Source organism: Egretta garzetta, unplaced genomic scaffold, assembly GCF_000687185.1.
Source record: "Egretta garzetta isolate BGI_Z169 unplaced genomic scaffold, ASM68718v1 scaffold283, whole genome shotgun sequence".
NCBI lineage: Eukaryota > Metazoa > Chordata > Aves > Pelecaniformes > Ardeidae > Egretta > Egretta garzetta.
The window spans coordinates 1,476,805-1,490,786 of NW_009259043.1; the positions used below are offsets into that span (position 1 = coordinate 1,476,805).

Here is a 13,982-nt window from a genome sequence, read left to right on the forward strand (position 1 = left end):
GTCTTGAGTGTCAACAGGCTGTCAGGTAGAAGGGAAAGAACAACAATGTAGCCTTCATCTTCTCCTGAGACCAAATTCTCAGTGTCTCATGAAAATCCTGTCTTTGGGATACAGGTCCTCTTGTGACAAAGTAAAGGAGGTTCATCAGATAGAAAAGCAGGAAAATGGTGGTGTCTCTTGTTTCTGGGCACCAACTTCACCATCCCAACTTTACGGAACCTGGAAGCAACTTTGACCTCAATAATATCTCTGTTTTCCTGTGCACTTCAGATCTAATTCCTCTGAAGGCTTATCTGTCTGTCTATTCCTGACTCGAATATTGCAGTTCCCTTTTCTCTTCTCTTAACAATGTAGGCATGCCAGAGGAGAACACAGTTTAAGACATCCCTGCAGTAAATAAGCTTCATCCCTTATTCTGCAGCTTGCAACATTAAATCTTCAGAAAGGAATGATAAGGAGTTGGTATTCTTCTTTTCTTTCTTTCTTCTGAATTCCCGGTTTGATCTAGAGCCCTGCCTTCTTGCTCACTTTTAAACACCTTTGCTTCTGGAAATTATCATTCTCATATACATATATATTATATATATATTTTCCCTAATGGTTGGGGAAAATGAGTATTAGTTTAAAAGCTTTATTTTGCTATTGATTAAGCTTTTATAAATGCATTTAAGTAGAAGTCACATGATGTTTTCAACATATTTTATTTGCATTTATCATCCATTACCATCCTAAGATACTGACTTTCTACTTTAACATTTTATGATATGCTTTGTGTTCTAGAATTCTTTTAGAAGCTATAATTATAGGGGTTACCTATGTTTAGTAAAAGGTTTTGTATAAAGTTTAAAGTTGTTCAGATACTATGAACAAGCTGTGCATATCCCTTTAGCTTTCAGTCTAGCCAAGTTCCTAGGTCTTTATAGATGTAATTATGAAATGTGTAAGTAATTGTCTCTGCCGAAAATTAAAGAAGACATGAGATCTAATACTTGTACTTAATGACTACTTGTTATGTTCTTTCTCTTTTTTTTTTTTTTGTTTTGTTTTTTAGGTTAGTATGGAATCCTTGAAAGAGCTGGATCAAAGACTGTTTGAAATGTACATTGAATTCAAGGCAGATCCGATAGTTGGGTCGTTAGAACCTGGCATTTATGCAGGATATTTTGATTGGAAAGATTGTCTTGTTCCAGCAGGTAAATATCTGCTTATTAAACTCTGAAATTATTTTAGCAGTGATTGATAGGAGCTAAAATATACTGTACAATTAAAAACTTTTTTCTAGTCTGTGTTTTTAACTTTTGACAAGTTCTTATTAGAAGTTCTTTCTCACAGGCTTTATTCCTAAATAATTTTTCAAATACCCCCAAATTATTAAAGCAGCTTTTATCATTTATAATCTCTTTAATACTTGTTTTTTGTGATTATTTTGCTTCATTGCTTATATATAATAGAATTATAAAAGACATCTTTGAATTTCTTAAGAAAATAGCATTGAGATTGTTTGGGATTTTTTCCAAAGAATCTGGCTACTTCTGTAATAGATGTAATTACAGTTCTGAAAAGGTAAAATTATGAGAAAATGCATACTATAACAGTAGTTCAGCAAAGAATGTTAAACCATCAAAGAAGGGCAGGTATAAGGTATTTAGCATGACTGAGATGTTAGTCATTAGTTAGGTACTTTAAGAGCCTCTGTTTGAAGGAAGCATAATATGAGTCTTTTTTTTCAAGTAGTGAATACTGTGCACATCTTAACATTTAGGTCTTTTTGAACATCTAATTTGTTATATCTAAAACTAATGCATCTAAATCACTTATTACATGAATGCCTGGTTAATACTAAGCAGAAGTTAGTTGCAGTAACATAGTACATGGCATTTTGAAGGTGATCTTGTATTAATTTCCAGTAAATCAATGACTGACGTGACAATTTGTACTTTCTTGTTTTGATTGTTTCATGGAGTTGCATATGGCAAGCTTAGTAGAAATGTTGTGGTACTTCAAAATTTGATAGGGAGGTAATTACAAGAAGCACGCTTGTAATCTGTGAATCAAGAGCTGCAGTGCTTGTTTGCTGGGCCTTAAAAACATAAAGGTTTTAGGGTGTATTACTTAAGAGAAAAGTGTCTCTTCTATCTTTTGTTACTACTTTTTTTCTGAGAATATATGATCTAATAGAGTTTATAGTGGAAATAACTTAGATTTTAATCTTGCACATCCAAGTTTATATCTGAATAATACATAACTTCTCATCATGTTTGAAGTATGGTTTTGCTTGGCATGTTTGCATTCCCACCAGCTAACAAAGACAAAGAGAAAGAAGTTGTGTCAGCTTTTTATATGTTCATTTCTTGATGTAGTGTGTTGGGATCTACTTACTAGACTCATGTTGCTTTTAGGATTGTTCTGTAGTATTTTTTGTTTAAAGGGAATATTGAATTTCTGTTAGAGGCGTGCCTTAGTCTGCTGCTTGTCCAATTTATTGTTGGTTTTATGTACTTTCTCTGCAGCTTTTTGGTAAAAATCAAAGTGAAGGTGGTGAATATTAGAGACTCTTCTGCAGGGTTACATATCAGAGTATTGGCCAAGAGGTGCCGATCTGAAGTAGTGAAAAAGTTGTTTTGGGTTTTTTTTGTTAATTGCCAAGCTAGGCATGTTAAGAAGGAACATACAGTCACTTCTTCCATGCTTCTCTACCTTGATAAACTATCTTTCTGATGGACAAATTTTGTCAAATGTATTCTGACTATTGGTATAAAAGATTAACTTTGAGTACCTTCAGTTTGTCTGCTTATAGCAATGGTTAGTTGACCCTGAAGATATTTGGTGCTCTGAAGATATAATTAGTAAGTGACTGGGAAAGCCTCCCTCTTGGAGGAGGTAGATGAACTTCATTATTGAAAAGGATTTGCGTGGGGGGGAACTCTTCATGGGACATATGAGAATCTGACTTTTTCCAGTATTCAATCAAAAAAAACCCAAACCCACTAGTATTTACAAACAACGTTAAATTGTACAACAAGATTATAGTTGAGAAAATACACTCTTATGTAATCTAAAAGTTGCAGTTAGTACTACAACAGACATATCCTTTAATTTTCCTCTTGGAAAAACCCCAAACAAAGCAAGCTCTACTTTACTGTTCATCTCCAAGTACAGCATGAAAAGTATCTACTTTATTAAACTAAAATGGCATACAGATGACTGGGAGTGGGTCACACTGAGTAAAACAGACAGTTCACTCAAGGATTTGTTAAAGATCAACACATTGATTTGTTGAGGAAAAAACTTATTTATGTAGTAGAAATTTTTATCTGTTCTTCAGTAACCTTTATGACTGCAAAATTTGAAGATTTTATTTGAGTCATGTGCCTGGTTTAGATCTTGACTTTTGTAGCCTTGATTTTAAAAAAGAAGAAAAATTGATGGCATTGGCAAGGCAAAACATTTAGGCCTCACTTGCGTTCCTGAGTGGTCCTATCAGTGATGTGTAGTGGTGCATAATTAAAGTTACTTGATGTTCCTTAGGGGGTACAACTATGCCTGATCACTAAGACGTCATAGTCTGGCCTGAAGTGTTTTTATATGGTATTTCTACATTAGCTTTCAGATAGTACTAATGATAGTAAAAAGGCAAATTTGACAAAAAGTTCTTTGGGTTTTTTTTTGGTTTTTTTTGAAAGGAAAGAAGAGGGCAAAAACATCAATTTGCCCATATTTAAAAAATAAGATAAAAGGCAAATAATTTCTCTGATGCAGTCTGAAACTTTCAAGCATTCCATCTGGCAATTGAAAATTTGACCAGAGTTGGGGGCATGTTGATGCCAGAGAGAGATCTTTTGCAAAGGACATTTTGGAAAAATGTGAGTATGAAAATACTTGGGAATTGGTTAGGAAGAACACAGAGAATGTTCTAATGATGCCTGTGTTGCTAGTGCAGCCAAGAGCTTCAAGACTGTAACTCTTTTGAACAATTGTCCTGGTCAAGCACTAGAAAGTATTCCTTTCTTGATGCTCCCCCTGCTGTTACTGAGCAGAATGAAGAAGCTGGAAGGCTGAGTAGAATGCAGAGAACACCTGATCTGGCCTATCGGAAGATAATGCTTTTGGGTAGGTGGAATTGGGCATGGGGGGGATACCAACGCTGGTAAATAAAGTAACTGCAAGGGAGAGAGCAGACTGGAAAGGAAAGCTTGTGATGAAGACTGGTATCAAGCAAGGAATGAAGGTGGAATGAAGTGGGAAAACAGGACTGGATGAGCAAGGTAGAAATCTAAATTAGGGTAGGATTTAGAGATGGAATTAACGCGGAAATGACTTGAAGGGCACTATACAAACAGGAGACAAACTTGAAGTGCAAATGAAAGGGCAGAGAGGTCTATTACTCACTAGATCAGTGAGTTTACCAGAAGCTGCAGTATAATCGAAGAAATCCCATCAATCTTGCGTTTTTGTCCTCTAGGGATGACAGCCTGTTAATGTTACTGATCACTTTCTTTGCGCAGCTGGCAGAAGTTATGTATATATTACTTATATACTTATAGTAACACTATAGGCAATGCTAACATGCTATATATAGGCAGTACTGCTGAGAAACATGACGATGGCCTAAATGTTTTGCCTTACCAATGCCATCAACGTTGTTTCTTTTTTAGAATCAAGGCTACAAAAGTCAAGGTCTACAACAGCAGCCAAATGACTCAAATCCATATAAATCTGCTGTACGGAAGTTACATGTATGTATTGACAGTTCTGTTGTTGAGCCATATAGACCAATGCAGTAGGAGAATTTTCTGTTTTCCATTTTGGTTTTTTGTTTGCTTTCTTTTCAATGTCAGTAAAAATTATGTATAGGAAAAACTATGCAAGACAATCAAGTATAATCCAATCTTTAAACCACAACGTTTTTTCCCATGTGGAAAAAGTCCCACTTGACTTGCTTCATGAGATGGTGGCTGTTTTGGAGATAAAACTGGGTTTTGTATTAAGTGGAGCTGTTACAGGCAAAAATCTATCCTCAGCTGTTACAGATTTTGAGAAGTAAATGAAGCATAATCTGGGAGGGGACAAAAAGTGGAGGCAGGATTCTGTCCCTGTCTCCTCAGGGTTTTCTGTGTCATGTTAAAAACTCACTTAAGCATTTTTGTCTTTATCTTTAAACTGCCTTCTCTGACACTTGTCAATTTGAACATTCATGTTTAATTTTACTATCTAAAATCTTGTAGTATGTAGAATATTCACAAAAATCTTATTTGAAAACCTTGACAATCTATTTATCATTGCAGTCGTCTGCCTGTAAGTACTGGGGATAATACTCCCTTGCATCATATAATTCATGGGGAAATAGAAGAGAAAGTAGAAGAGTGAGAAGAACTGTGATAAATGAACAGTTCTGAAGAACAAATTAGAATGAAATTAAGCAGCCTGCCTTTTCAGCAAGCTTTGAAAAATACATATTCCTAAAGTTTTGTACCATGTTTCTGTCAGTGTGGAAAAAGCATAAGCCTGGCACGCTTAGGCAGTTGCCCTGTAATTGTCAGATACTTATTTATACATACGGGTTTTGTTACAGTTTTAAATATAAGGAAGGGCAAATTGTTTGCATGGGGCAAATTTTAATTTAGCCTATGTGCGAAAATTTTTACTGTTTAGTTTTTCAACGTACGTGCTCTTTTCAATATGAAAGTTCTGAATGGCAGAAAGAACTTGTGCACAATGTAATTATACGTTTGCCCCTTTATTTTCATCTAAGGTGTGACTGCTGGTGTTAGAAGGCAGTATGATTAACTTAATTAGATTTATTGTTAATAAATAACTTTCATTTAAATTTTCATTTTCATTTCAACGTCAACTTCTGAGTCTTTACAACAAAGACTTCAGTTTTAACATGCAGCAACAATGAAATCAGCTCGTTTCTTTTTTCTTGTTTGAAACATTGTTATAATTTAATCTACAGTATTAACAGAATTAAAAGAGATGAAAGGGATAATGGGAAACATAACATTAATCAGTTGCTGAGTAGGTTTTTAGATTATTTTTTTTTTTATGTATACTGGTCAATCAGCTAGTTCAGTGTACAAGGTATTTTGTTTGTGTTTGTTCTTCTCTCTGTCGGTAGTAGGTTGTGCTTTGTTGGTTTTTTTTTTTATAAATTCTATTTTAAATGCATATATTTTATCATGGTCACCTTACAAGTAAAATTAGGCTTTGTGATCTTTTCTGGATTCCAAGCCTGTAGTCTTTTGGAGGGTTAACGAGAAGGTTGTGTTACTCTGAATTTGGATAGAAGAGATTTCTGTGTATTGAAGTTTGTGCAGTACGAGCAATAGTAGTATGTGGGCATTCAATCTTTTAGATTATTAATGTGAGCTTTTGCATGCAAATGTAAAATTATTTTTAATAATGTGGAAAGTTTAATTGTATTTTATTTGTTTAGATATACAACAGCTACATAAATTTGAGGGTCTAGTAAGTGTGGATTTTTTTTACCACACAAAAAGTGGGTGGGTGTTTATTTTTCTGAGGAATTAAGATATGGTGGTCTCTCTTCATACATTATTTTTGAAATGCTGGCTGCTGTGCAGTCTAGCCAACATCCACTCAAAGTTCACAGCATACAGAGTTGCAGAGGCCAGTGTAACATTCTTTTTAAAATATCTATCTTCTGTGTTTCATTGGTGGTATCAGATATTGGGGGTGGGGGGTGGGGGGTGTAGTATTTAAAATTCCACATTGCACTGAAAGTTTCAGGTGATTTTGCACTTTCAGTTGAAGTTGATTGTTTATGTTTTTAGATATTAATTCTGTACTTGGCATAAATTGAATATAGTAGAGTTAAATCTGAATTTCTTATTTGGCATGTTAAGGGAGCATTGTTTGAAACACTTCAAATACATCAAATGCCACTCTTAGAGTAAAAAACTTAAGTGCGTCAGATCTGCTAAATCAGATTTGATATACTTGTCACATCTCCTATCTGTTATTTGTCTAATTTAAAAATCTAATAAAAAACTTCTAATGGCAATAGCCTGATGAAAAGGTACTCAACAGTTAAAAATGAAATATCAAAAGGCATATTTAATTTGTAGTTACGCAGGAACATACTTGTCAACCCTAACTTTTCTTCTTTTCTTTAATTTGGGGCACCAGCACCCTGCTTACATGAAAGATGACAAGTGCATTTACATCTTAAAAACATCTGGATATAGTAGAAAAAAAATATGTTTTTTGAGAAACAGGCAATTACTTTTTGACTGAAATGTGCAAAATAGTTTGGTTTAAAATCTCTGTAACCCTTTAGATCTCTTCTAACACTTCAAATGAATGGCTTCAAAATTCTCTTACTAGATGTAGATGATTTTGAACTCCAACAGATCTCAAACCATTGCTGTCCTGTGTTTAGGAATCGTCTGTCTTTTTATGCTTTAATAAGGCCAAATTCTGCTATTTTCATGCAGGGCTATAACATGCCGTCTTTGTATGTGAACAGGAAGAAAACAATGACGCTTTTGCAGTTCTATCGCATATAAGAAATAAATGCTATAATATTTTAAAAAAAGTGTTCTATATTGGCAAATAAAGCTGCTAAAGGACTTGTCAGTTGTGCTTTTCTTGTTACAAAATGTCAGTTGTTTAACTGTTCATGGTACAGTCACAGATATATACTACTAGCTAGTTATTTTTGTCTAGCCACTGGAGTAGAAGGAGGGGGTGCAGCCAGAAGCCTTACGTGTATTACAGCCTGCACATTCTTGCATCGTATGCCATTGCATTTAATTTTCTTGCAGTGTTTCTCAGGTTGCAGTTTAGAGTGCACGGGGGGTTCAGAGTTGATGAGAGTGCCAAATATTAGCTAATGAAAAGGGAACTTACCTTTAACTGCTAGCAATTGCAGCATCAAGGTGATTTTTTTCTTTTTTTTTTTTTTTTCTGTTGGTTTTTGTTTTGTTGGGGGTTTTTTTGGTTTTTTGTTTGTTTTTTTTTTTTCTTTCCAGCAGGTAAGTATAAAGTGTAGCTGGGTCTCTTTTCTACATCCTGGAAGAAATGAGCTGCAGAAAGCTCATGTGGGACATGTGAAGGAAAAAAAAAAGTGGAGACCACATAAACACGGGGCTGCACAAAAGGGAATCAGCACTTGAAGAAAGAGCTGTATATCTGTGTTGTGCCTTTGTGGAGAAACCATTTGGAACACTGAAGTGTTCTTGTACACAATACTCTTTAAGTGCTCCAGTTAAACTATGCTATTTCTCATTCAAACTAACTGCATTTGCAACGTATGTTAGTAAATTAATATTTTATTAGGATGAACTGAATTCAACATCCTTAAATGGCCTGTTCAGCCAAGAAATGTGATAGTCCATGTGTTGGATGACTGCAGTTCTTGCATTTGGCCTATTACACATAATTCTTTACAGAGTAGAATCATGTATTAAAATTTCAAACTCAAGGATTGTTATATTGTAGCCTTTCAATTAATTTTGTAAAATATATATATGTATAATTTGCTGCTTGAAATATAAGCACAAATTTCACTGCATGTTTCAAAATACCTTTATTTGTGTAACTGCATTTTAACCTCAGATTTTTCTTCGATTTCACTTTCAGACATTTGGGTTTCGTTACATTTCTCACTTCTGACGACAATGAGATTTCTCTAACATGTTACACTGGTGTTTGAATTATAAATGTTAAGGATCATTCTAGCTGGTGAAATGGAATGGACATTGTACCTTCTCTGTCTTGGGAACAGTTGCAAAAGATGAGGACAAGAGAAGGAACTGTTTCTCCAGCTTCTGCCAGCAGGCTATCCTATATTTCTGACTGTTGTAGAAATCTCAGTAGAAACTGTCCTGGAGAGACATTGCATTTTCCAGGTCCCTATCTGCCATGTATGACATTGCATTTGTGTGTGGACTTTATTAAATGTCTTCTTGTGCTTCCACACACTTCTTGCATGCAAGATTTTCTGTTGCTAATGTTGAATCCAGTTTCTTGTTGGTTGGTCTCAGCAGACTCTAGGCTTCACGTGTGTAAGCATGCAGTAGAATCTGCATGTTCATCTGCAGCTTAACAGCGTTATTTCTTGTGTTTCCTCTTGCTTTGCACATGTCTGCCTTCACACACAGTTCTGCTTTATAGCATTTTCTGCTATAAAGCCTACCAGCAGTTGTTTACTAGACTGTCACCTCTCTCTCTCCCAGCTTCTCCTTGGCTTTACCTGTCAAACCCCTCCCTGCAATACCGTGTGGCATTTCTGTCTATGCTTTGCTAAAGACTATTAAGCTCCAGGAATTAAGCTCCAAAAACATTTTTAGCTTTCATTTTTCATTAAAAGTTGGAAAACCTGCATTCTTCTCAAACCGTAAAATTTAAGCGGTCAGCAAATTTGTAAATTGCCGATTTAAAGCAGGGTGTATTTTAAAAAGGGAAATAATATGGTAGGGGAAAAAAGTCTTACTCATCTGAAAATTTTGAAGGCCTAGGGCTTCATTTGTATTACTTGAGGGATAGGAAGAGCATGAACACAAAAGCCTTGTATCTCTAAAAAGAAGTCTTTCTGTGATTCCTTGGTCAGACTGTATCCTCGTCTTGTTTTAGCTTGAGAATTCTATCTATTCACATACCCTTGCTAACTGATGGTATTAGAAATCACTCTAATACCTACATGAGATGATACTTATCGCAACTCCAGAGGATTTACTTATCATCAGTGTCTGACAACTCGGAAGTCTCTTCTCTTGTCTAGCCAGGTGTAGGAAGTTGTACCATGCTTGTCACCAGTTTGGCATTTCAAAGGCCAGTTTGATCTTTACCTGGGAAACTTGTCATCAGTTCAGCGTTTTCTAGTTCATGCCGTGTTATTTCACAGTCCATCTCTGGGTGGACATGTCTTAATGTCAGAAACCTTCTTTTTGTTACAAGAAAACCTAAATTTTTTTTAGACCGTCAAGTACACTCTTCAAAAAAAACTTAAGCTATTTTAATATTATTTTGTATTTTTATGACCGTCTTTAATAGCATCTGATCTATGCATTGTTTAAAGCAGAAAATTAATCAGGGATTGGAATCCATGATAATGCATAGAGGAGAAAGGGCAAGCATAATTTTTTTACTCTTCCAGCACCCCTTACTACGTGCATGAACGAGGAGATACCCACACAAGTTTCGTACTGCCTCAAAACCTTCAACAAAACATAAGTAGTAATAAATCGTGTCATCAACAGAACAATACTCAGTGGTCTAACTTGTTGGCATAGTGAATGCTTTCATGTTTACTTCACGTTTGATAGGCACAAATGCCATCTTAGTGTTTACTGTTTGGTTTCCTGATTACTTTGGGTGCCCCAGTGTTACTGGAATGAGACAGGAAACAATTTTGGAGCACTGGCAGGTTGGGTTTACAGGTTGGATAAGTGAGTAAGGATGGATGGACGGAAGGGTGGGAGAGGAAGAGCTCAGTGATGCCTCTGATGGGTTTGGGAGCCAGAACTGAAGACCAGGGAAGTCAGGGAGGTACAATAAGATCATAGTATTCTTTAAAAAAAAAAAAAAAAAAAAAAAGCTTAGAACTCCAAATCAATTCACTATTATTTCTTTTTGTTTGATTATAAGCCAAAAAAAGTTAAAACCTTGGTTGTGAATGAGATGTTCGAGTGGGCTCAGTGTTAGACTGCTACTTTAAACATTACCCTTAGAAACTAGATTTTTATTATCTTGGTAATGCTCAAGGTAATTTCTGCAGCAATCTTTAACAAACTGAGGTGTAGTGGAACAAGTGGAGTGGGGAAAGTAAGTCACATGAAAAGTAGAATTACCTGTAGTCCCAAACTGTGGTGTTGGGTCTGTCTCAGACTCATTACTTAAGCTTTTTTTTTTTTAGCTTGGGCTTATTCTGTTCCTACAGAGATGTATTTCCACAGGTGTGCTCACTGTAGATGCTTTCCTATTTCTCACATAATACCCAGTTGGGTAGTGTTTCCTGCCAAAAGATCTTGGGACTGCTCTTTTCTTGTACCCCAGAACTGTTGTAAAGTCCATTTGACAATCTCTAGCCAGATCATGGGTCTTGGCCTTCTGTGTTGACAGAACTAATTTTTTACAATACAGCATTTATCTGCTGAGAGTTTAAATGTATTGTCAGGATTGTCTTTTTTTTATTTTCTATTTAAATGTATTTGCTCACTTGGACCAGTTGCATTTTTCATATTGTATTGGCTAATGCATACAATTACATTTTCTGTTTTGAGGTTGTCAGTGTTGCAGATGAGGTGCTGTGGAAACCAAGGCATCCATTTAAAAAGTTGGGTTCAAAGCAGACTGATACGCTGTCAAAACTGTGGAACTTAAACCGTGGAGTAGTTTATTAGATCATATTGAAGTCATAGTCTTAGTTTTAGAAGACAGAGCGTGCATGGGAGCACTGTGAGGTCAAGAAGAGGTCATGTTTAATATTTGGGAAAGTTTAGTGTGGTGGGGTTACCTACTTATAGGTGACTGTGGCTCTCTTAATGATCTGTAGTAGAGGTTTGTCTGCTGCTGTTGGTAGCTAAGTCATGATCCTCTAGCTCAGAATATAATGGTTCAGAGTTTTGTGCGTGTTGTTTAAATGGGAAGTTCCAAGTGAGAGCTTTGCTATTGGTCTAAGTAAATTCAGCTCCATCAAAATTATCAAATTTGTCCGTGCAGGGAGCTGCTGCTGTGGTTCCTGTAATTCACACTGCTGTGCGTAGAGAGTAATTTTGTCATGTTAACCTTTAGTGTGTAGGTAGTAGTTAGAAACAATCCGTAACACTATGTGTTCTCCCCTGATGAAGGTGCTTAGTGTCTTGTTGTGGGGATTCTTCAAGGGCCATACAAAACACAGTGTTATGGTACCTACTGTACCTATGCAGACACAGAGAATCATCTTAAAATATCTGGGGTTTGCCCCAGATAACTCAGCCGGGGAGGTCCAAAAGCCTTGGTGCCCTTAGTAAACCCACTGGTCTGTTCACATCCTTGGTTACAGTTTGAAGTGTTGCATAAGGGGTTTATGGTCCAGCGTAAAAACAATACTGAATTCAAGGTGAAAGAGGAGCGATAAAAACTATTATTTTCTAATCCCTGAATGCGTGCAGTAGTTAAGGATGTCATAGTTATTAACACTTTAAATACAGTGATGAAAATACAGTCTCCAAGATGTACCTTGCCACTGGATGGCTAAACTAGCAGTGTGGAAAAATCGCTGTCTACTCAGTGCTTCAGTAACACTTTCTGCCCAGGGGTGTGTGTATGTTTTTAAGTTGAACATTTTAGTGTAACAAAAAGTCTCAGCTTTCTATACAAAATCTCTATAGAAAATTCAGCCTGGAGCATATTCTCTCCATAGCCAAGTTATCAACTCTACCTTTTAAGTGGGAAAATATGATAGACTTCTAACAGTACAGCAGATCCATTGTAATAAAAAGCATTTCATTAGCTTAAAATTTCTTTGCACGATGAATAGCAATTTAAATTTAATGAAACACTTAACTTTATTGATGTGTGGATGAAATTACAGTGTTGGACTTGTTCAACGGTTGAAGTAATTCAAAATTATTAAAAGCCTTTACTTTGAACTGTGAAAAATCTTAAGCTTTCCAGTTATTGTGGGTCACTCCTGAGTCCAGATAGCTTCCAAATGTTAATTTTGGACTTGAACAATTTTTAAGGATCTATTGTTCAGGTCATGCAAAGACATTCTTAATTTCAAATCCATGCCCTTTTCAAAATACCATAGAGATTCAGTGAAAACTGGAAGTGAAAAACTATGAAATAGTGACATTGGAAGCCACTGCCAGTTCTCACCTTCACTCTAATAAATAGGATAAATATGCAGTCTCACTGAATACTGTATGTGCTTCACAACAGTTTCTCATTTTTTTTCTTTTTCCTAGCAGAGTAGAGGGCAGTAAAGGGTGGGGTTTTTTTGGTTTGGTTCGGTTATTGGTTTATTTGGTTGGGTTTTGTTTTGGTTTGTTTTTTTTACTGCAGTAACATCTCTAAAAGCTGCTGTGGACTGGTTCCAACTTGCTGCTTATTTAAACAGACAGATAAACAAAATTCTACATGTAATTCAGTTTATGGCATTTTTTGCCATAAATTTAAGGTATACTCGTGTAAGTAATTATTACTGATTTACTGATCTACTTGCATTTGACTGCAGTACATGGTGCAGTTTTAAATGCGTACACTGGTAGAAGTAAGGACTGGCTGAAAGTCAAAATGATGACTACTTCTTTGCGGTCATTGCAAGTTACTAAGTCTATGAAAAAGAAACTAGATTTTACCATAGAACTCAAATTTGAGAATTTGGTGAAATGAAGCAGGGCATGACCTCCTACTAAGTCTTCCAAAGAACCCACCGCATCTGTAACCAGGGTCCCTTTCTTCGATCAAATCTTTCCCATGACTCAATACTTCCACCATGCCTACAAAATACTGCTACCTATTAGGCTTTGCTTGTGAGCTAATACCCTGGCTTTGATTTGGTTGCCAATTTGCTGAATTTGGTTACTAAGGACAAATAAAAATTCCGTGTCCACAAACGGTACACAAAGCAATTTGGAAGAAAGTATGTAAAAATAGTCACTGCCAATCCTGTGGTTTCTTTCAGCGTGGTGACTGTCTGCTTGCATTTGTTGAGTTAAGAACATTTACAGACCTTTACAGAATTGGGTTCTAAAAGTATTGGGTTTTTTATATCATATCTATGCCACCTGCTTATTACTATTGTACTTCTAATTCAATAGAAGTAGAAATTTCTAAAAAAAAATTCATTAATCATACTAACAAAACTATACCGTGAGAGAGAGAAAAATTGTGTCTTATAGCTACTAGTAAACTTTTTGCTCAAAGCACCACTTTAAAGTTTCTTTAAAAAAAAAAAGTCTCTTGTAAAAAGTCCATATTCTACTTCCTTTTGCCATGTTTGCTTTTTCTTTTACTTACCAAAGTACATCTGT

At 35.7% G+C, this 13,982-nt stretch overlaps 1 protein-coding gene across 6 annotated transcripts in view; it reads left to right on the forward strand.

Annotated features, from left to right (window-relative positions):
- EXOC2 (exocyst complex component 2) overlaps positions 1-13,982 on the forward strand; it is a 114,081-nt gene that overhangs the window by 74,268 nt on the left and 25,831 nt on the right. For 4 of the 6 annotated variants that reach the window (XM_035890564.1, XM_009634998.2, XM_035890566.1 and 1 more), the window contains one exon: positions 1,052-1,193. In XM_035890564.1, the coding sequence (XP_035746457.1) occupies positions 1,052-1,193 (142 nt within the window). Of the gene's footprint in view, positions 1-1,051; positions 1,194-3,683; positions 4,737-8,604; positions 8,952-13,982 lie in introns of those variants that run through there. The other 2 variants (XR_004841475.1, XM_035890567.1) reach the window with 2 other exon arrangements.